Source organism: Mangifera indica, unplaced genomic scaffold (assembly GCF_011075055.1).
Source record: "Mangifera indica cultivar Alphonso unplaced genomic scaffold, CATAS_Mindica_2.1 Un_0030, whole genome shotgun sequence".
Taxonomy (NCBI): domain Eukaryota; kingdom Viridiplantae; phylum Streptophyta; class Magnoliopsida; order Sapindales; family Anacardiaceae; genus Mangifera; species Mangifera indica.
The window spans coordinates 189,192-215,100 of record NW_025401122.1 but is presented as its reverse complement, the minus strand read 5'-3'; the positions used below and the strand labels follow the sequence as shown (position 1 = coordinate 215,100).

The 25,909-nt window shown below is 28.4% G+C and overlaps 1 protein-coding gene across 1 annotated transcript; it reads right to left on the bottom strand.

The window, feature by feature from the left end:
* Positions 1 to 2,953: 2,953 nt before the first annotated feature.
* On the bottom strand, positions 2,954 to 7,228 carry LOC123206254 (probable envelope ADP,ATP carrier protein, chloroplastic). Its single transcript, XM_044623408.1, has 10 exons — positions 6,660 to 7,228; positions 6,375 to 6,431; positions 6,153 to 6,215; positions 6,011 to 6,067; positions 5,821 to 5,904; positions 5,492 to 5,560; positions 5,294 to 5,406; positions 5,019 to 5,188; positions 4,101 to 4,179; positions 2,954 to 3,519 (listed from the first exon to the last, which is right to left on the bottom strand). Exons 1-10 carry the CDS (start codon positions 7,038 to 7,040, stop codon positions 3,405 to 3,407), a joined length of 1,188 nt encoding a protein of 395 aa, XP_044479343.1. The 5' UTR covers positions 7,041 to 7,228; the 3' UTR covers positions 2,954 to 3,404.
* Positions 7,229 to 25,909: the final 18,681 nt, after the last annotated feature.

Genomic DNA, 25,909 nt, shown 5'->3' with positions numbered 1-25,909 from the left:
GAGCTCGAAATGAGCTTCGCGTTGATATATTACAGGCCCCGTAACTCTTCCCAGATCAAAAGTTCTGACCGTTCAAAGTCTGTATGCGCATAGGTCCAATATTTTTCCTTTGCCCCTTATCAATGTTCTAATCTCTTACAGACTCTATAGTTTAAAAAAAGTCAATTTCCACCCAACCCACGGTTTTCATGGACTGCCCCACAATTCAGTGTAAAATTTCTCATGGACCACCGTGGAGATCTAACCCATTTTTCGTTGATATATTACAGGCTCCCGTGAGAGATTACCGTAGCACTGGTAGATCTAACCCATTTTCCGACAAAAAATCGTTATTTCAGCCTCCAATTTCAACACAAATCAAATTTACACATCCAATAACACAAAACCCCTCAAGAAATTTAAGTAAAACAACCAATAATCAAAATATTTTATGCATTGTTCAAAATCGACTAAAAATTCAAACCTCAAAATCCCTCTAAAATCTCAATACTTCTAACAATAAATTGATTCAAACAAAAAGTGGAATCATGTATTATCCTTATTTTTCATTTTCGGTTACCGAAAAATACGAAAAGTCAATGAAAAAGACGAAAACCCGTTGCACTGTGGGAGATCCGAATTTTTTATGAATTTTAATAGTAAATCCATGGGAAATATGAGGTTTATATATATGGGTAATTTGATTATTTCCCAAATTGAGCGCATTTTTGCTTAATCCTTAGAGTTTTGGATAATTTTCTTAACACCTTTTAGTTGTAGGCATTTATTATAATTTCCCAAGACAAAAAAGGTAGGGAAATCATATATGTATAACAAGGTAAATGGTAAAAAATGCGTTTGAAAAAAAATAATCATAAAATTTGGATATAAAAAAATACGAAACGTATATATAGGGATTTAATATGGGATATCGTTAATAATACATTTTTTAAAATACAACAATACCAAACATAATTTCAATATTTTTGATGGATTTTTTGGTTAACAATTTAAATGTAAAATATATAATTAATTATTAAACTAATATAACATAATATATAATCAAGATTTAATCATCATAAAAATTTTTGGATGAGATTAAGGATTTAAATGACAAAAAATTGAGTTTTTTATTTTATATAGTTATGGTATTACGGTAATTAATTAAAAATATAAGAGATATTTTTGTACTTTAAAAAATTCATAAAAAAACAGAAAACATAAAAAAGACAAAATATGTGTTTTATACGGAAACATATAAAACACGCATTTAATACATTTTAGGTTCAAAAATTTAGAACGACGTGTTTAAAATTTCAAACATATGACATTGTTATAGATGGATGGTCAGCTATGTAGCGCAAAAACGAAATTGTAGAAAAGTCAAAATGCGAAAATGAAAACATCAAAATGTATTTTTTTTAAAATGTAGGAAACGGAAACATAGGGAACATACAAATATTAAAAATATAGAAGTTATTTTATAAATACCAGTTTTTTTAAGAAAAAAAATATAATAACATATATTTTAAAAAAAAATACAAGAATGACATACTTTTTCCACTTCTAAGAATTATTTACAAACCTAAATTAATTTAAATAAAATTCAAATCAATTAACATTACAAAATATATTCAACTTTTAAATTAAAAAATAAAAATACATTGCTTCAAATTAAATAAATAAAATTATAAGCCTAAATTGAGTTCCCTGTCTAAGTGAATATAACGGCCAACACCAAATCATAGATACCGATCCCAAAGAATATAAACAAAATATACGATAAGAAAAAAGAGAAACAAATAGAATCAATAGTTTATGCTCATGAAGCAAACAGTAAGGTAATGCACGTCAAACTTATGAATGCACAGTAAGGAAGAATTGATGAAGCCGTCCAAGATGAACAAGACAGGATTTGAGAACTAATGAAGCCGTTGATGCACTAATGAAGCCGAAGACGCGTTCGTCAAGACTTCAAGACACTGGGGACAATCAGAATTTGAGATGCTGGCGGCGGAGAGATTCGTGACAGCAATGGAAAGGAGATGGTTAAGTTAAGAGTTATGTACTATCTGATTTCTGCATAAAAGGAGAACGAAATTTTGTTCCCTTATTATAGTAAGAAAAGTGTTTCTGCAACAAAAACGTTTTTCTTATTTTTTATAAATTACTGAAATGGCCCAAAATGTTTTGTTCCGATTTCAAACTGTTTCGGAAATGTTTTGCCATTTCAAAAACGAAGACATTTTCGAAACATGGAAATGCACCATGCTGTAAGTTTCCGTGCTTCCTAGATGGCCAGTATTATCCTTGGTGGATGGATTTTTTCGCTAGAAATTGCCCCCAACATGACTTTCCACATATTCCTTTGTGGAACTTACAAAGGATATAGATTGTTTCATTACTGTCAACACATTGTAATAACAGAGAGTTGTAGCCTTACTTTTACAATCTATAGTTGGTTAGTGTGTAACGGCAAAACTTAGTACAAGGAGTTCTACTTTTTGTATCAGGAAGTGTTCCATCTTCGAGTTATAAGGCTATATGATCCATCCAAAAGGACTAATAAATAACCAGTAAGGCATCTGGGGTGGAAGCCGCAATGTTGGGTGCCTCTAGGTATTTTACAGGAACATCATTAAGGATCTTTGCATCTTTGGCGGATGCTAAACTTGCTTGGGTATCAATGGACCCAAGCCCAACCCTATATATATTAGGTCGGGTGATGGGCTTTATGAATTTTGTGGGCTAACCCAACCCGAAAACTTATTATTATACAGACCTTAGACCAGGCCCAGCGCATCAGCTCAGTCGGCTGGGCCAGTCTACCCTAGTGTGAACCCTTTAAAAATACGTGCGCATGTGTTACGCTCATTGCATTTCTATGTATAAAAAACACTGTAAAGCCAAATTATATGCAGGCTCCCAGCTAAGCAATAAGTTCTATGGTATTTAAGGCGCTGCAAACTGAGAATGACAACTAAAATTGTAGAAATGGCATACAACACTGGCACCAAAAAATTAATAGTTTTACAGAATCACAAACCTCCGGTAAGGTACTACCCTATGGGCAGCTCAAAATTAGGCTTATCTTTCCCAATTCTAATTACCCTAGACCCTACTTATAAATGGTGTAAGGCACACTGACTAGCAAAAAATATTTAAAAAAAAAGAACAACACAGCACATCTGGCTGTTCGGGATTCTCATACATTATTAAGTTGAAATGGAAATATATAAAATCAACAAATCACGGATGGTTCTCGTGGAACTTGAACCCGGGATTCTTGTGCATCATGAAGTTGTAATGGAATATATAAAACCTGCAAATTACTGATGGTTCTGGTGGAACATGAACCCACAGGATAATTGTGTGGGAAAATAATAGCTCATAAAACAATAGAAATGTGAAGAGACCAGGAACTTCTATATCTTGGCATTCTGGCTTTGTTTCTCGCGATTTTCCTCCACAAGTTTTTGAAACTCTTTCTCACTTGTGGCAATTAAACGTTTAACAATGTCAAAGGTAGTGAGCCTAATGCTGAAGTAAGAAAGGGAATAAACAGTGTATTAGGGTAATGGGAGTAAAAGTAACAACAATGAAACTGGAAATAGAAAAGGAGAAATCAGATCATTTATGCCATAAGTATGCTTGGCTCTTTCTCTGCAATGAACACTAAATTTTCACAACTTCAATAGACATCCTATGACATGCACTTACATGATTCACATAACCTGGAATGCACATACCCTCAAAGATGGAGCTATGATAAAAAATGATTACAAACACAACTTAACTTATAAGCTAATTATATGACATGATATAACCAATGTGAAAAGAGAATCACAGAGCAAAGCACAAAATGATTGAACATGCATGTCTATGGAATATCTGAGTTTGGCATCAATAATAATTACTTCCCCATCTTATGATTAAAATAGACCTAAATCAACATGTTTTAGAGGAAGTCATGCAAGGCATTCTTAACTGCAACCAAGAGACCAAAAAATAAATAAATAAAAATTGGCTTGGAGATTACCTAATTTTAAATAGAAGGGTTATTACAAAGAAGGATTTGATGGGTATCAAAATTAAAATAATGCAACGGAATGAATGTGAACCTGCTGTTTGGTAGGGTTTTTAATGCATTTGGCAAAAAACCCCTGTACAGGCCAATAACTCCATCTCGTGCAATAATACCTTCATAAATAAGAAAAAGTTAGATACGAATGAATAATCTAGGCATAAAACTATTAATCTCCCACAAAGAAATGTGAAATGGAGGACAAGGCACCAAAAAGTTCAACAAATTATTGATGATTATAACATATATTCTTGAATGAAATCCAAGCAATAACCCCTCTATCATGCCTGAGTTTTGGCATACATCTTACAAAAGCTAGGATTACATGTAAAATTGGGAGGGGAATTTTCAGGATAAAACAACATGCAGCAGCCCATTTGGTTGCTCAAGGACTGAACAAGAAACAAACAACATAAATAAAACAAATATTCAGTGACAAGACAGCACAAAAATTATAATTTGAAAAGCTTGATCTCAAATCCATAAGATCAAACTGACTAAAAAAGTGGTATCCATTCAGCACGTTATGAGGAATAAAGAACAGTAAGACTCATTGACTCATCTTCATTTTAACCTAATCTTTGCTAACTATTAATATAAGTTTACAGAGTCATGCCTAACCATTTGCCTTTACCATACAATTGCATTCTAAGTGGCAAATCCAATTTCACATTTACCATTTGACTCTGCTAATTTCTAGCCAAAAATGTATCCCACGGAAAAGAGTTAGATTCCAGTGTCCCTAATAAAAGAATTAGCTTCAATTCCAAAGCTAAACCATTATACGTCATTAGAAAGAAATAAAAAACTACAATCTGTGGGTCCTGTCCATTGCTCTCAAAACAATATTTTAGAACTTTTGATAGTAAACACACTTATTGATCTCTAACGCCTATATGATGTTGCTGGTTTCATATTTGAGACAATGACAATAATGAAAACGCCATTAACTGACCTGTAAAAGCATCCAAAACGGACTTGTAAGGTGTACCCTTCATTTGCATCTGTCTTCTAATTGTGTCCAAAGGATAGCATGTGAGTGTGGCAACACCAGCTGAAACAACAGCAGTTAGTAGGGATGATTGAGCCTTTTGTTGGTATTTCTCAGGCAAAGCCTTCTTCACCCTGTCATTTACAAAAAGATAGAATACACATTATTATAGCTGTAGATCGTCTTGTTTGTATCACCTTCAGTAATATGCCTTAGGAAACAGTTATTATTGAACTCACAAGTCAAAAATGCAGAAGTTCACAGCAATGTATGGGGCTATTCCAATAAGAGCAGGTCCAAGCCCATAATAGAATGATGCAAATCCTTCCTCTCGCAACATGTTCAAGGCTACCTGGAAGTAATAAATTCTTATCCATTTTCTTATTAATGAGGTAATGAGGATCAAAATATAAACAATGCAAGCAGGTCCAGTATACCTCAGACATAGTTCGATACCCTGGCTCTACTGCTAAACGCAATCTCAAGACATCTAAGGGATATGTTACCTAGGCAGAGACAAACAGACATCAATGTCAAGGTTACAAGAGCAAATGACTAAGCATGAGAAAAGAGTGCTATGAAAGACAAATCCCGAGAAAAGGGAAATAAGTACTCTCAGAAGATTTTAGAAGCAGAATGCCCCTTATGTTTGAAAAGAAGATCTTTTTTTTATTCAAAAAATTATTAGGAGAAACAAGTAAATTCCAATAAGAAGCAATTTTATGGACTACAATCAAGCAAGACCTTATACAACATTATTACTCACAAAAGTGGATGTCATGCCTGCACAAGCACCTGCTGCAAGCCTCCCAATCACAGAGAGCTGACCATCCTTATCCTTAAAAAGTTTCTGAAAATGAAGTGTGAAACATCAAAGTAAAATCATATTGCATAAAGAGAATTAAATAAAACATGTAAAACTGTAAAAAATTTCTTTAAGCCATTGTCACTATTACCTTGTAAGTTTCATAAGCAAAGAGCTGAACTGCACTATAAGGTATAATTCGTATAATCTGAACCATCATAGTAAAATTCTACCTTAAAACTCAAGAAAATCGTCAATACATAATTAAACAAAAAATGACATAGGTGAAGGACCTGAGGGAGGTTTCCTTTCCAGTATCCTTTAATTCCTTCTTCCTTTGCTATCAAAACTATGGCCTGCAGCCATTTTAAAACCATCATTATAATAAATAACCAGAAGACATCAAATCGTTTACATCTCATGCAATACCTCCGACCAATATGCATTGAATCTCTCATACTTATGAAACACTCTCAATGCAGCCAAGAATATTCCATCTCCATGGCCATACATACCTCAATGAAACCAATCGCCTTCTTAGCACCTTCTTGCCCGGCTCTTACCCCATGAGTCTGTAAAAAACTAATTACATATAAGCAGTTATCAAAATTTCCATTGAACTAGTAAACACATTATGAGACCTGACAATTCTGGCATGAAATTATCTCACTTTGCAGGAATAAAAGACCTAACAGAAGTCACATAATAAGACCAGACAGCGCCGTTTCGAGCGAAATTCTAATTGCAAGAAATGTAAGAAACACGTGAAAAAGCTCAAAAGTAATAAACATAAATAAGACCTGCATAAGTAGCTTGATACGGTCAAGCGGAGCCGTGACGGTTTTGGCGGCAGCTCCAGCGACGGCACCAGCCGCAAAAATCGCGACGTCTCTCGGCACGTAAGCGAGTGAAGCTAGAGGATGCTTGGCGAGCTGAGCTGGAGTAGGCTCGCACTCCTTTCGACTTTGCTTCTCCGCCAGTGCAAGACAAGCAAAATTATCAACCCTAACTTTACCTCCACCACCACAACCAGCTCTACCAGCATGATTGACTGTCCAAATAAGCCGGGCGTCGGTTCTCCACAACGGTTTATACTCCGGCGTCGTATCGATCCAGCTAAACTGACAGACTTTGAGGTTCGGGATGCTACGGAATGTTACAACGGCTGGCTCTTCTCTCATGGCTTAAGCGGAATTTTGAAATTTAGGAAGGGGCACGGAGGAGATAAGGTGTTCAGGTCGTTACAGGGAGACAAAGAGAGCGAAACGGAAAGAAAAAGGGGATCTTTCAATTTTCTTACACTTAAGCCCTGAATCTTTTCTGATCTTGTGTGTATCGGTCCATGCCAAAGAAACTGAGTGTCGGTTATGCTGCGTGGATTTTTTAGATTTCTCCGCAGAGTTTCTTTATTTGTGTATGTTACTTAGAGATAGAAATTTCGGTCCAATTTTAAGGGTTTTGACCTTTTTCTGACTTTAATAAGAAAGAAATTCTCCGATAGAAAGAGAAAAAAGGTCAAGACAAAGATAAAAAAATCTTTATAATCAAAGATAAGGATACATATGTTCATTCCCCGTCCTACCCCCTTCTTGCCTTGCCCCAATCTCTCTCGCTTATATTAATATATTTACTGAAAATGTTAATATATTTGTATAGTTTTAAATTATTTATATTTTTAAAATTTATTTAAGTTTTTATTATATAATATATTATATTTGTGATATTTGAAATAGTAGATTGATTTTAATTTTATGTAATTTTGTTATTTAATATATTTATATTGTGTTTCAAATATATAATAAGAGGATTTTTCCTTACAAATATATAAAGGGGATTTTTTCCATAAGAATAGGGAAAATTTTTTTCTTTATAAGATAAGACGGGGAATCATTTTTATTCCTGCAACGAAAAAGTGGATGGGAATTGAGATCCCCAATCCCTTGCCAGACTGTCCCCATTGCCATCCTTAATAGATGTTGACTTATTAGATCAGATTTATATTGAAAAGTAGCATTATATGTATATATATGTATATGTATATATATGTATATATATATATATATACACACACAAAAGATAAATTTTATTTACAAGCAATAATATATTATTATTATTATTATTTTATCTTTTAATATAAAATCAATTAATTATATAGAAAAATATCATCATTTTTATATATAAATTTATATATATACATTTATTAATATTAGAAAGACTAAAATTATATATACCTAGAAAAAAATATTAATTTATCTATTAAAAATAATAATACGTAAATTAATAATAATGTGTGGGTGAATGGTATATTTAATTTAAAATTATTTATATAAAAATTTATTTTTGGAATTTAGTATATAAATTAATGATAATTATTACACAAAGTAATGTTTACACAAAACTTTGTTAGTTACAACTGAATTGTAACATCTTTTTCTAGAAATACTATTATTCGAAAAAGAAATATTAGGAATTGATATCTGGAATGATTATTTTAAAGTAAATTTTTAAAATGAATTTGTCATTAAAAGTGTTCAAAAATTATTCTAAGAAAACTAATCAAATTTAATTCAAAAATTATTCTAAGAAAACTAATCAAATTTAATCAAAATGGAATACGTTTAACACTCCGCCACAATTATAGTAAGAGCTTTTAAAGTCATAATTAGAGATAGAAGTTGATAAGTCAATTGCATCAAGAGAGAGAGTGTCGAAGAGAAACGCTAGGTTAATGTTGCTAGCCACAAGTAAACGTTAGCTCAACATTTCTCTTTGAGGTGTTCTATCTCCTGATGCAATAGACTTCTTAGCTTTTGTCTCCAATTATAGCTTCAAGAGCTCCCACTATAATTGCGAAGGAGTGTTAAACATATTTTTATTTGATTTTATTCAAATGATATTTGATTTTGATTTGTTATTTATTATTTTTTGTAACACCCCTCTTTGGAAACATATCCCTAACGGAGATTATCCCAAAAGGATGTGTCACGTGTAGACAAAAACTTAAATTAAAACATTCATTTAATGTAGATGAATGAGTAATACCATATATTTATTAAAATTAAATTAGCGTGCCAAAATATATCTAAAAAATGAGTTTAACAATTACAAATAAAATTATTTTTCTCAGTGTGCATAAATATTAATTAAGAAAATGAAATAACAATAGCCAAATTTGTAACTCAATGTGCTGATCCACCTACCTTCTCGTTTGCCCCACTGTCTCTTCTACCTGCAAAATATAGAGCAAAAAATACCATGAGTATGAAAACTTAGTAGGTTCTTATAGTTTCGATAGTATTTTTTGCTAACTTTTTCTTTTAACAGAGTCTCATTGTCAAAATGCGCCTCGAACGCAATAGTTGAACACTCATCTCAAGTCTCCTTTTACGGGCATCCGTCTCATATGCATACCAAGTTTAGCACCCATCTCAGGTATTTTATGTAACCATAACTAAGATGGGTATCCATCTTAGATGCTACTTATCTCCCTATATCATAATGAATCATTTCTATTTCATTTTTCAAAATTAAGACATCTTATCAATCAATCCGTGTATTTTTAATGTCATGACGTTTTATCAATTAGCATTTGACACGATTTACCCATGATTATACAAAACTATACCCACGTTTTCAGATCCAATCTACTGCAATCCCTTACAAACTGTACACTTGTTCCCATTAAAAAAACATATTTCATGTAGTGACCGTACACTTGTTCCCTCAGTAGCACGGAAACGTATTTTCTTAAAAAAGTAGAAAACATAAACGTGGAGAAACATGTAAATATAAAAAATATAAGGTTTTTTTTTATAAATATGAAATTTTTATAAAAAATACAATAACCTATATTTTAATTAAAAATATACAACAATTGATTTTTTCCAACCAATTTAAAAGAACATATAACAAAATAATTTTATACCAAAAATAAATTACAAATTCAAGTTCTTGAAACATTTATGTATAAATTAAATCAATACTTATATATTCATCTTTTAAAATGGAAAATAAACATGTATATAAATCAATATATTTTATCAAAATATAAATAAATCAACCTACAAATTCAATATTATTTCATCAAAATAATAATTTCCAAGGGTCAATATCAAAGTCATCAAATAAAATATAATGAAAAAAATTTTAAAAATAGTAAAATATTTATTGTATTTTCTCTTTTAGAATTAAAATTTTCCTTACCAGTAACATAATCCATTAATAATTAACTCAAATTTAGTATCACCAACAATTTGCTAGAATTTATCAAAAAAATCAACCAAATCACATAAATCACCGATTATTCTTCTTGACAGCTTACTACACAACTGAAATAAAAACACAAATTGAAAACATAAATAAATTAATTTAATTATAGGAAAACTTTTATCTATAAATAATATTCAAATCAAACAAGAATAACTAAATTACAGACTATAAAATTATTCAATTAAATTATATAAAATCAAATATTCAATAATTATTAATAAAATAAATTATGGATTATAATTACAAATTATATTCATGATATATATATATATATTGCAAAAATTAACCAAATTGCATTGATATAATATACATACATATATATATATATATATATATATATATATATATATATATATAAAAGGGGGAATAGAGCATATAAAATAATTTAATATTTTAAAATATATTTTATAATAAATTAGAATTCAAACATTGATACATTTAGAAGAAAATATGTATTGACTGAGATATGTAAAATCTTCGAGCAAACGACAGGTTAATAGAGTATATATATAATAATTTAATATATATATTATAATAAAATAAAAGTCTTGGAAAAAATCTTGGAAAGCTAACAAATGTACTTGCCGCCCTGTATTCGTCATGTTTATAAAATCCCATTAGCCTGACAAATCTTGTCAAGATATGAAATCTTAGAAAACTAACAAATCTGGAAGAGACATGCAGAATTATAATCTTGCGGATAGAGATGCATTAAATTAAAATTTATATAAACTAATTTATGTCATAGCAAGGTAAGAAAACGCACACTTTTTTCATAGAATTTTCTTTCTTCCAATCACTGTTTAGAGAAGAAGAAGACGCCAGGAGATTGACAGTAAAAAAGAGAAGAAGATGCCTAGTAGATTGACGGCAAAAGAGATTGATAGCAAAGAAGAGAAGACGCCCAGAAGACTATTAAGCACAAAAAACTATTTTTGTTATTTATTTTCAAAATCCTTTCAGAATGCAGGTATGTATAGGAAACTCTTTCTGTTAAAGAAACGCGTTTCCTTTTTATCTAAAATTACCGAAACAACCTCAAAATGTTTCGTACCAGTTTCGAACTGTTTCGAAAACCGAAACATTTCGGATTCGTGGAAACGCACCGTGCTTCTTAGCTTGTTCCGTATTTCACGTGGTGCAGGTGCACCTTAAGTAAGGTGGGTGCGCTTGCACCTTTTTAATAGAAAATGCTTTGTGGTGCAGGTGCACCGTAGCTTACATGGGTGAACCTGCACCCTACATATTAGTAGGTGCACATGGCACGCCACTTTTCAAAACAGAAGCGTCGCATGCCCGACAGCTTCCTAGCTGGCGGTCAAGCACGCCGCGCTCGGTGGTGGGGCGGGCACCGGCGAGGGCGCAAGACGTCTGGCGTGCACGCAACACACTTAGAGTGCCCACTGCACATTTCGACGTGCATGTTGTGCGTCGTCCGACGTGGGCGGCACGTCTGGAGGCTCTTCACAGCGCTGAAGGGTGTTTCACTCATGCCACCGCCACACCTCTCCAACGCTCGATAGCTCAACATGAAAGAGCCGCGAAACACCGCCATAAATTTTCACAGTATATATATACATACCAACCACGTTACACTATGCAAACATCTCCCCTTTTTATTCAATCAACAGCTTACGTGCACATTACAGCAATACACAGGCAATTTATACAATCCAAACCACACACACACACACATATATATCTAAACCAGATTAAAATAGTGCAAAGAATTGGGGGTTTATTTGCCTACCTCTCTTCCGACGATGTTGATGATCTTCGCGTGACAACGATTTCTCTGACGACTTCCTTCCGTGGCCGGTGTACTGAAGGCTCCGCCCTCTTTCCTTCTGCGTGAATGGGTGCCAAAGTATTACAAGTCTGGAAAAAAAAATAAGTATTTTAAAGTTCCGCGAATGGTTTGCTAATTTTGGCTCTCTGGAAGTTGTGTGAAAGGTAAATGGTTTTGCGGAAATGGGGTCTCAATGTTGGCCAAAACGTGATGGGCACCAGCAGCTCCCCTAATATGTCTCTCTGGTTTCTTTTAAAATCTCCTTTGGCTTTGGAAGGAAGGAGATAATTTCACAGATGTGCCAGCTCCTTGCATGGCTAATGGATGTATCCTAGTGAATTATTATTATTATTTTTCCTTCTTTTCCTATGCAGTTTCCTGTCTTGGCCGCAGTTTTTTATACATACATACATACATACATACATACATACATACACATATATATAGAACGCACGACATACACAATTTCTCTTAAGACGGGCACATGCACATATTTAAACTAAGATTTGAGCAAATACACGTAGCATTGAATAATAGGAAATCGATCAGAATACCCTTTACATTCATGTAGGGATATTACATTTTTTCTATTTCATATTATAAGGATTCTAATTTAGATTACCTTATAATACTATATATTATACAATGTTTCATCAATAATATTAATTCTGCTTATAATTCAATTCATAATTCTACAAGAAGAAAGCAAAGAGACAGTGAAGGGATCACAGAAGTTATTGTCATGGTGGCCTAAAAAAGTCCTCTTATGATCAGAGAGAAGATTTCAGAGCTTCCATGGTTGAAATGATATTGGCAAACCGGATTGAAGAAGCCAAAGATCTTCGAAGCCTGTTGAATAATTATACGTTTATGAATTCCCAAGATTTTTTAGTTTGTATAACCTAAAAAACGTTTTAACAATTTAAAAAGTTCACAAATTATTAAAATAGTCTTATATAAATATCTCAAAGATGTGAGATGCCCATACTACATACTTAACATATCTTTCGTATTTTTTCATTGTAAGATTTTCATGGGATGTTACAACATGAACCAGTTTTGCAAAAATTTAAAAAACCATTTATTTCTAATTCGTGTTATTATAAGTTATCAATTATTTTTTATCTTTATTATACTTTTATCATCATTTATCTTATATATACTTTCAATCATATATATTTATATTATTTTTTACAATTAGAATTGACAACTACTTTGTCTATGAATCACGATTTATAAGGATCCTTAATATATAAACATATTATTCATTTACCACCTTTGTTTTATTTATGACTTTGTGCTCATTGAGAAAAAGTTATAATATTTTTCCCAATGACTATATAAATGTATTAGCTTTATCTTTATCAAGGATTAAGCATATCAACTGCTTCACTATTAAAATATTGTAATTGTACCTTTTAATTAGACACATAATCTATCATAGTTTAGCTTTTAAGCTTTAAGATCCAAAATATATTTTGATAACTGAAAAACTCATAAACTAATATATCAGTCTTATTTTAGTTTCTCAAAAAATATGTGATGTTTATAAATATCCAATATATCTCTCATATTTTGTTAATGAGAGATTTGTTCTGGGATATTATAACGTAACCCAATTTTTGGTAAATCCAAATAACTATTTATTTTTAATTCATTTGATTTTAAGTTATTAATCTTCCATTATTATTATTATACTTTCATCATAGTATAATAAGAATTAACTTATTTTTTATTATATTTTTCCTATTAGAACAATGAGTTTTATCAATTATTTAAACAAAGTAGCGATGCATCTTCATTTTCATTTACAAGAATAGACCTAGTTCCTAAAATATAAAAATACATATAATGCTTTAATTTTATTTTACTTAAAGAGCAGAATTTTTATTTATTTATTTATTGAAAAAATTAAACTTTTAGATTTTTCTATATAATAGACTAAACTTTCAATCTTTTTTTATTAAATATACCAAATAAATAGAATTAATATTATTTGTTTTGTTTTAAAATTAAGATGATTAGTTCAAAAATTTCAATAGAAAAAAGTTTTACACACACACAAATATAAATATAAATATATATATAATCAGATAGAGGCAACTAATAATGATATATTAAATCATTTTTTTATTGAAAATATTAAACTTTTAAATTATTTTATTATTAAAATAGTTAAACATTTACTATTTTATATTGAATATATTAAATTAATTATTTTGTTTTTAAAACAAAACAAAAGAAAAAATACTAATTATGTTTCTTCAGTACCTTTAGTAAGATATACTAAAAATTTGATTATTTTAATAGAAAAATCTAAATGTTGGGCTTCTTCAATAGGAAAATCTAATATTTCAATCTTTTTGAATTAAAAAAGTGATACATGAATACTTATAAATATTACAATTAAACTATGTGCACTTGATTTTAAAACTCTAATTACCTAAAATAATGTACCTATTCGCATGATTATAAGTTATCAATAACCTTTTATTTTTATTATACTTTCATAATCATTTATCTTATATATACTTTCAATCATATATATCATATATATATATATATATATATATATATATATATATATATATATATATATATATATATTGCTTTTTATAATTAGAATTGGTGACTACTTGGTTTATAAAACACGATGTATGAGGATCCTTAATATATAAACACATTATTCATTTACCACCTTTGCTTTATTTATGAGTTTGTGTTCACTGTCTCAAATACTTGGATAAAAAGTTATGTCTTTCCCAATGAGTATACGTACTTTAGCTTTATCTTTATCAACAATTAAACATATCAACTGATTCACTATTAAAATATTGTAATTTTACTCTTTAATTAGACACATAATCTATCATAGTTTAACTTTTAACTTTTATAATTTAAAACACGTTTTGATAATTAAATAACTTATAAACTAATAAATCAGTCTTATTTTAATTTTTCAAGTAATATGTGATGTTTATACATATCTAATATATCTCTTATACTTTGTCAATGGAAGATTTGTTTGAGAACAATATTACATAGCCCAATTTTAGTTAAAACTAAATAATTATTTATTTCTAATTTATTTAATTATAAATTATCAATATTCTTTTATCTTTATTATAATTTTATCATAGTAAAATAAGAATTAACTTTATCTTTACTATATTCTTATCATTAGTACAATAAGCTTTACAAATTATTTAAGCAAAGTAATGATCTTTCTTCATTTACAAGGATTGAACTAGTTCCTTTGTATATCCTTCTTCATCTTTATTTAAGTAAAGTAATTATCCTTCTTCATCTTCATTTATAAGGACAGAACTAGTTCATTTATCCAATAATAAGCAAAATAATATCACTTTAACAATTATTTGATATGACTCAAATTCAACTTAGTTTTTGAAACAAAGTGACACTCCCAACTTAAGTTCAGATTAAATTTAACTAAATGAATTTAAATCAAACAGAACAAAACCGACTTTTAAGACAAAACTAGTTTGGTTGACATCTCAACAAATGATTAAGGATTAACTCAAGACTAGAGTCTATTCAAGGTGGACAAATAGAGACTAATATGCATTGAAAACAATTTAATTACAATACTAAGATATTGTAATTGTACCATTTAATTAGACAAATAATCTATCATAGTTTAGCTTTTAAGTTTTATAATTCAAAATATGTTTTAACAATTAAATAATCTCATTTTAGTTTCTCAAGTAATATGTGATGTTTATACATATCTAATATATCTCTTATGCTATGTCAATGAGAGATTTGTTTTAGGATAATATAACATAGCCCAATTTTAGTTAAAACTAAATAATTATTTATTTCTAATTCATTTAATTATAAGTTATCAATATTCTTTTATCTTTATTATAATTTTATCATAGTATAATAAGAATTAACTTTATCTTTATTATATTCTTATCATTAGTACAATGAGCTTTACAAATTATTTAAACAAATTAATGATACTTCTTTATCTTCGTTTGTAAGAATAGAACTAGTTTCTTTGTATGCCAAAACACATCTAACGTTTTAATTTTAATTTATTAAAGAATCGAACTTTTTTTTTTTATTAAAAGAAACAAACTTTTAGATTTTTTTTATATAATGAACTAAATTTTTAATATTTTATATTGAATATACCAAATAAACAGAATCAATATTATTTGTTTTGTTTTAAAATTAAGATGATTAGTTTGGAAATTTTAATAGAAAAAAGAATATACATATATATATATATATATATATATATATATATAAAGATCACTTAGAGGCACCTAATAATGATATATTAAATTATTTTTTTATTGAAAGCACTAAACTCATATATTTTTTTCTCAAAATGGTTGACCATTCAGAATTTATTATTAAAATGATTAAACATTTATGATTTTCTATTGAATGTATCAAACTAATTACTTTATTTACGAAACAAAACAAAATAAAGAATATTAATTATATTTGTTCAATATTTTCAATAAGATATTTTGAAAGTTTAATCATTTTAATAGGAAAATCTAAATGTTGGGCTTCCCAATGTGTGATGTATATATATGCCCACTATATTTCTCATATTTTGTCAATGAGAGATTTGTTTTGGGATATTATAACGTTACCCAATTTTAAGTAAATCCAAATAACTATTTATTTTTAATTTATTTAATTATAAATTATAAATTTTCTTTTATCATTATTGTACTTTTAACATGGAAAAATAAAAATTATCTTTATCTTTATTTTATTCTTACTATTAGTACTCTGAGCTTTATCAATTATTTAAGCAAATTAATGATACTTCTTCATTTTCAATTATAAGAACAAGACTGATTCCTTTATATATAAGAACACATCTAACACTTCATATATATATATATATATATATATATATATATATATATATATATATATATATATATATATATATATATATTATATTCCTACTATTAGTACACTGAGCTTTATCAATTATTTAAGCAAAGTAATGATATTTCTTCGTTTTCAGTTATAAGAATAAGACTGATTCCTTTATATATAAGAACACATTTAACACTTTGTGTGTGTATATATATATATATATATATATATATATATATATATATATATATATATATATATATATATATTGCAAATCCTATCATTTATATTAGTTAGGGATATCCCACATGTACTTCTTCACCCATTAATCTTGTTTTTCTTTCATTACATTGTGCAAATCCTACAGCCTACAGTCCAAGCATTCATCATTTTCTATTCCATTATCACTCATTCACTCCATAATTCCATTCAACAAAAAAGTTTTCCTCATTCAAATCAACAGTGTTTCGGTAATCTGCATCACAGTCGGTATTCTTACTATTGTTGTGGAAGTTTGTTAGCAATTAACCATACTTTTCTTAGAGCTCTTATCTCTCATTATTTTATAAATTCATATAGTTATCATAATTTATAAGAATATAAAATAATACTTATAGTCATAATTATTAAATATTTTATCATACGTTTGAGTATATATTTGTATAAATACTTAAACAACTTTGTGCATAAGAGACTCAAAATCTAAATGCAACAACAATTTTGTTAATACCATTACTATTAACTTGAATTAAAGCAATTTTATTTGATAAAATATGGTTTTATATCAAAATATTTTGTATGCATCTTAATTTGGTATGTCTATATTTTTGTGTATTATTTTATAATAAATTGTGTTATTTCTTAACATTTGATAAAATGTATTGTTTTACTATAAATCATATTGTTGTATGTTGTGTTTTGATAGAATTTTACTTGTTACATAGTTTGGGTTATTTCAGGCCGCACTACAATAAAAATTCAATTTAGGGACAATTTTAATTTTGTCCCAAAATATTATTTTTAGGGACAAAATTAAGATTTCGTCCCTAAATGATTATTTTAGGGGATGAAATTTTAATGTCATCCGTAATATATTAAAATTTATTTTTAAAGACATTTTTAATATTGTTCCAAAATGATAATTTTAGAGATGATTTTATTTTTGTTCTAGAATAATAATTCTAGACATTTTTAAATGAGTTTTGTAGCTTTAAAACCTATTTGAACTGTCGGTTCATGATCTAGTTGGTCTAACCAACCGGTCCAGTCCGACTGTAAACCATGCTTATAAATATGATAATTAAACTTTGTATACTTAATTTTGAGACTTTAATAATCTAAAATTATGTATCATTATGTGATTAAATAATTTTAATATTATTTATTCCTATAATAACATAAAACACTCGATTAAATACTAAAAAATGAATATTATGAATGATTTTAATATTATTTATTCACATAATAATATAAAATACTCCATTAAATACTAAAAAATGAATACTGGGAAATTACATGCGCATAATACTTAGAAATATTATTATCTCTCTATATGATAATTAAACTTTGTATACTTGATTTTGAGACTTTAATAATCTAAAATTATGTATTATTATGTGATTAAATAATTTTAATATTATTTATTCCTATAATAACATAAAACACTCGATTAAATACTAAAAAATGAATATTATGAATGATTTTAATATTATTTATTCAAATAATAATATAAAATACTCCATTAAATACTAAAAAATGAATACTGGGAAATTACATGCGCATAATACTTAGAAATATTATTATCTCTCTATATCTACTTAATTTTGTTGAAATATTATTAACATAGTATCCAATGCTAAAACTCTTTTTTATAAGACAAAATTTAAAGCTATTTTTGGTAATCTCAGCGAATCTTTCATTAATTTTGCTTTTCCTGCATCTACGGGAGCAATTGAACGGAGAAGACGAGATGGGCAGTAAAACTGATTTATTCGATCTTTATCGGGCAGCCCTGCAGCTCGATTGGGAATTTCTGCAGCGTTTCTACATGAAAAATGTTGATTTGCTGGTACGTCCTCTAACGGCCGCCAGGGACAATGCATTTCACTTAGCAGTGTTCAGCAAAACAGAAGAACCGCTTCAATCTCTACTTAATTTATCCGAAAAAGATCCTAAGGTGAAATATGGGTTTTTAGAGCAGAATGGCTGCGGGAACACACCTCTTCATGAGGCTGCAGCCAATGGGAACCTGGAGGCCGTAAAGGCCTCGGTCGAATATTATAGTAAGCTCCCCAAGGAAGATATTAATGTATATAAAACTGAGGATGTGCGCCCCGGGGAAGTTGAAAAAGATCAAAATAAGAATGAGCTCCTTGAGGCTGTGAACATGAAAGCTGAAACCCCGCTGTTTAAAGCTGCTGCATTTGGGAGAATAGAAGTGGTGAAGTTTTTAGCTTCAAAATCATTAGAAAATATAGAACAAGGAGTAGAACGGAAAGGAGTAACAAAGCTTAAAAGCGTTCACTACCAAAATCAACTCATTGCATTTGGTGCCACCGAAGGAAAAACATTTGTGAAAGTGCCTGATGCCTCCATTCTGCACGTTGCCATCACAGGACGCCACTTTGGTCTGTGTCTCTGCCCACCTAGCCTCTTTACTTTTGCTTTGACATGATATATTCAACTGATATTTGATGTGCTAAGTTCTTTCCAAATTTTCTCAGATACGGCTCTATTTTTACTGAAACTGGATGAATCGTTAGCAACACTCAAGGACCTAAATGGCAGGACCTCTCTTCGCCTACTAGCAACCATGCCCTGAGCTTTCAAAAGTGAATATCGATGGGAGACATGGATCCACGGTGTCTTGTATTTCTGTAAGTATGTTTTCCACCTTTCTATAATTCTATTATAGAAAATGTATGCATAAGGATATGTTAAAAAGGACCTTTTAATTTGTATATATCTTATTGATTGATTCCTATGTTGGAAATTTCCTAATGTGGGCTAACATTAATTGTGGTTTTGGTTTAATAAAACCTGGTAATTGAATAATTCAATGTCAGTTTACAAATGAGCTCAAGTAATCAATAAAGATACCCCTAATACACTTAAAAGTTATGATCTAGGTGGACAATATAAATGTGGGTATTGAGGTTTATTAGACTTTGATAGAGATAAATTAACCTACTATAAATTGGCAAGGTCCTTGGTCCAAAACCTAATACAACATGAATGCGGTATAGCTTATCTATACAACGTTGTCATTCATGGAGGTTTATGGAGTAGAAAACCAAGTCATGATCTAGATAGGTAATTCAGGTGATTTCCAAAGGTTTTTCATTTCAAATTGTATAGAGATTCATGTATTTCTAAAACTCTAAAATTTAATTCAGTATTTTATAATCTATGTGTAGATCTTAAAATTATAGTTGTTTGATTTATTTTATTTTATTCAATTTATGCAAAATAAATCTTATATGTGGTATCAAAACAATACGCATTAGGGTATGAAATCTGAATTTGGGAATTAAACTCTGAAATTATATTTTGAAAACCCTAAAGCTAGTGTTTTAAATGTTTTTTTGCCTACCTCTCTTCCGACACTGTCGACGATCTTCACGTGACAACAATTTCTCTGACGACTTCCTTCCCTGGCCGGTGTACTGAAGGCTCCGTCCTCTTTCCTTCTGCGTGAATGGGTGCCAAGGTATTACAAGTCTGGAAAAAAAATAAGTATTTTAAAGTTCCACGAATGGTTTGTCAATTTTGGCTCTCTGGAAGTTGTGTGAAAGGTAAATGGTTTTGCGGAAATGGGATCTCAATGTTGGCCAAAACGTGATGGGCACCAGCAGCTCCCCTAATATGTCTCTCTGGTTTCTTTTAAAATCTCCTTTGGCTTTGGAAGGAAGGAGATAATTTTACAGATGTGCCAGCCCCTTGCATGGCTAATGGATATATCCTAGTCAATTATTATTATTATTTTTCCTTCTTTTCCTACGCAGTTTCCTCTCTTGGCCGCAGTTATATATATATATCTCCAAACGCACGACATACAGAATTTCTCTTAATACGGGCACATGCACATATTTAAACTAAGATTTGAGCAAATTCACGTAGCATTGAATAATAGGAAATCGATCAAAATACCCTTTACATTTACGTAGAGATATTACATTTTTCCTATTTCATAGGATTAGAATTCTAGTTTAGACTACCTTGTAATACTATATATTATACAATGTTTCATCAATAATATTAATTCTGCTTATAATTCAATTCATAATTCTATAAGAAGAAAGCAAAGAGACAGTGAAGGGATCACAGAAGTTATTGTCATGGTAGCCATGAAAAAGTCCTCTTATGATTAGAGAGAAGATTTCAGAGCTTCCATGGTTGAGATGATATTGGCAAACCGGATTGAAGAAGCCAAAGAACTTCGAAGCCTGTTGAATAATTATACGTTTATGAATTCCAAGGATTATCATGGGATTACACTTGAGGCTTTTTATGAGGTTTGTAGTAGTTTGTTTTCATATTGTAAATACCATTGAGAATATTTTTGAAATTAGTTTAGAAATTATAGCCTTATTATTCAATAAGAATGCATGATTGTGAGAATATTATTACCAATCTTCTAATTATAGCTCAAAGAATGACCTTATGTATAGTTTCAATCCAATTTGTACTAATTTGCCTTCTATAATAAGAATAGATGACTACTTTGTTTATAAAGCACGACACATAGAGATCCCAAACCTGTGAGCAAGTAAGATAAGAATTTTAACATATGTGAGCATATTACTCATTTACCACCCTTGCTTTGCTTAGGGTTTGTGTTCACGGTGGTCTCATAGAAGTTATAACACATTTCCCAAAAAATGTGTAGTTTAGTGTTATCTTTGTTAAGGAATGAAGCATATTTACAACCTCACTCTTAAGAGTTTTTCCATTTTAGATATATAATCCATCACAATTTTATTTTTAGTTTGTATAACCTAAAAAACATCTTAACAATTTAAAAAGTTCACAAATTATTGAAACAGTCTTATATTAACATCTCAAACTGATGTGAGATGTCCATACTACATACTCAACATATCTTTCGTATTTTTTCATTGTAAGATTTTTCATGGGATGTTACAACATAAACCAGTTTTGCAAAAATTTGAAAAACCGTTTATTTCTAATTCGTGTTATTATAAGTTATCAATCATTTTTTTTATCTTTATTATACTTTTATCATCATTTATCTGATATATACTTTCATATATATATATATATATATATATATATATATATATATATATATATATATATATATATATATATATATTTATTTATTTATATTATTTTTTACAATTAGAATTGGTGACTATTTTGTCTATGAATTACGATTTATAAGGATCCTTAATATATAAACATATTATTCATTTATCACCTTTGCGTTATTTATGACTTTGTGCTCACTGTCTCAAATACTTGGAGAAAAAGCTATAATATTTTTCCCGATGACTATATAAATGTGTTAGCTTTATCTTTATCAGGGATTAAACATATCAACTGATTCACTATTAAGATATTGTAATTATACCTTTTAATTAGACATATAATCTATCATAGTTTAGCTTTTCAGCTTTAAGATCCAAAGTATATTTTGACAACTGAAAAATTTATAAACTAATAAATCAGTTTTATTTTAGTTTCTCAAACCATATGTGATGTTTATATATACCCAATATATCTCTCATGTTTTGTCAATGGGAGATTTGTTTTGGGATGATATAATGTAACCCAATTTTTGGTAAATCCAAATAACTATTTATTTCTAATTCATTTGATTTTAAACTATTAATCTTCCATTATCATTATTATACTTTTATCATAGTAAAATAAGAATTAATGTTATTTTTATTATATTTTTCCTATTAGTACAATGTGTTTTATCAATTATTTAAGTAAAGTAGCGATACATCTTTATTTTTATTTACAAGAATAGAACTAGTTCCTAAAATATAAAAATATATTTAACGCTTTAATTTTATTTTACTAAAAGAGCAGAATTTTCATTTATTTTTTTATTGAAAAAATTAAAATTTTAGATTTTTCTATATAATAGACTAATCTTTCAATATATTCTATTAAATATATTAAATAAATAGAATTAATATTATTTGTTTTGTTTTAAAATTAAGATGATTAGTTCAAAAATTTCAATAGAAAAAAGTTTTACACACACACATACATACATACATACATACATACATACATACATACATACATACATACATATACATATATATATAATATCGGTTAGAGGAACTTAATAATGATATATTAAATCATTTTTTTATTGAAAATGCTAAACTTTTAAATTATTTTATTAAAATAGTCGAACTGTCCGATTTTATTATTAAAATAGTTAAACATTTACAATTTTAAATTGAATGTATTAAATTAATTATTTTGTTTTTAAAACAAAATAAAATAAAGAATACTAATTATGTTTCTTCAGTACCTTTAATAAGATATACTAAAAGTTTGATCATTTTAATAGAAAAATCTAAATGTTGGGCTTCTTCAATATGAAAATCTAATATTTCAATCTTTTTGAATTAAAAAAGTGATACGTGAATACTTATAAATATTACAATTAAACTATATGCACTTGATTTTAAAACTCTAATTATCTAAAATAATGTGTTATAATATGATTAAGTGATTTTAGTATTACCTATTCGCACGATTATAAGTTATCAATAATCTTTTATTTTTATTATACTTTCATCACCATTTATCTTATATATACTTTCAATCATATATATCAAATATATTTATATTGCTTTCATTCACATGAGTGAGTGACTACTTGGTTTATAAAACACGGTGTATGAGGATCCTTAATATATAAACACATTATTCACTTACAACCTTTGCTTTATTTATGAGTTTGTGTTCACTGTCTCAAATACTTGGATACAAAGTTATAATGTCTTTCCCAATGAATATATGTACTTTAGCTTTATCTTTATCGGTGATTAAATATATCAACTGATTCACTATTAAAATATTGTAATTTTACCCTTTAATTAGACACATAATCTATCATAGTTTAACTTTTAAGTTTTATAATTCAAAATATGATTTAACAATTAAATAACTCATAAACTAATAAATTAGTCTTATTTTAGTTTCTCGAGTAATGTGTGATGTTTATATATATCCAATACATCTCTTATACTTTGTCCATGAGAGATTTGTTTTAGGATAACATAATATAGCCCAATTTTAGTTAAATCTAAATAACTATTTATTTATAATGTATTTGATTATAAGTGATCAATATTCTTTTATCATTATTATAACTTTATCATAGTAAAAGAGAAATTAACTTTATCTTTATTATATTCTTACTATTAGTACAATGAGTTTTACAAATTATTTAAGCAAAGTGATGATACTTATTCATCTTCATTTATAAGAATAGAACTAGTTTCTTTGTATATCAGAGTACATCTAACGTTTTAATTTTATATTATTAAAAGAATCGAACTTCTATTTTTTTATTAAAAAAACAAACTTTTAGATTTTTTTTTATAGAATAAATTAAATTTTCAATATATTCTATTGAATATACCAAACAAACATAATTAATATTATTTGTTTTGTTTTAAAATTAAGATGAGTAGTTTGGAAATGTATACATATATAAAATCAATTAGAGACACCTAATAATGATATATTAAATTGTTTTTTCAATCGAAAGCACTAAACTTATAATTTTTTTTATTAAAATGGTCAAACATTCCGAATTTATTATTAAAATGATTAAACATTTGTTATTTTCTATTGAATGTATCAAACTAATTACTTTATTTATAAAACAAAACAAAATAAAGAATACTAATTATGTTTGTTCAATACTTTCAATAAGATATATTGAAAGTTTGATTATTTTAATAGAAAAATTTAAATGTTGGGCTTCCCAATATGTAATGTATATACATACCTAATATATTTCTCATACTTTATTGATGAGAGATTTGTTTTGAGATAATATAACATAACCCAATTTTAGGTAAATTCAAATAACTATTTATTTCTAATTCATTTGATTATAAGTTATCAATCTTCTTTTATTATTATTATACTTTTAATATGGTAAAATAAAAATAAATTTTATCTTTATTATATTCTTTCTATTAGTATAATGAGTTTTATTAATTATATAAGTAAAGTAATGATACCTTTTTTTCTTCATTTATAAGTATGGAACGCATCTAATACTTTACACACACATACACACACACACACACGTATATGTAGAGCAAATCCTATAATTTATGTTAGAGATATCCCACATGTACTTGACCCATTAATCTTCTTTTTCTTTCATTACATTGTACAAATCCTACAGCCTACAGTCCGTACAAATCCCACATACATTATTAATTTTTTTAATCGTTATTGTACTTTTAACATGAAAAAACAAAAATCAACTTTCTCTTTATTATATTCTTATTATTAATATATTAAGCTTTATTAATTATTTAAACAAAGTAATGATACTTCTTCACCTTTAATTACAAGGATAGAATTAATTCTTTCATATATAAAAACACATCTAACACTTCATATATATATATATATATATATATATATATAATGCAAATCCTATAATTTATATTAGAGATATCCCACATGTACTTCAGCTATTAATCTTCTTTTTCTTTCATTACATTGTGCAAGTCCTACAGCCTACAGTCCAAGCATTCATCATTTTCTATTCCATTATCACTAATTCACTCCACAATTCCACTCAACAAAAAGGTTTCCCTCGTTCGAATCAGCACCAAAATCGACGCCAATAAATCGATTTTACCAACACATTGTTTCGGTAAGCTGCATCATAATCAGGTTGGTTTTAGTATATGATTTATTATTATTATGATTATTGAAAATTTGAGTTCAATTAATTTGCTATGCACATTTGGTTTACATATACTGTTGTGAAAGTTTGTTTGCACTTGGCCTTTCTTTTCTTGGAGCTGTTATCTCTCATTATTTTACAAATTCATATAGTTATCGTAATTTAGAAGAATATAAAATAATAATCATAGT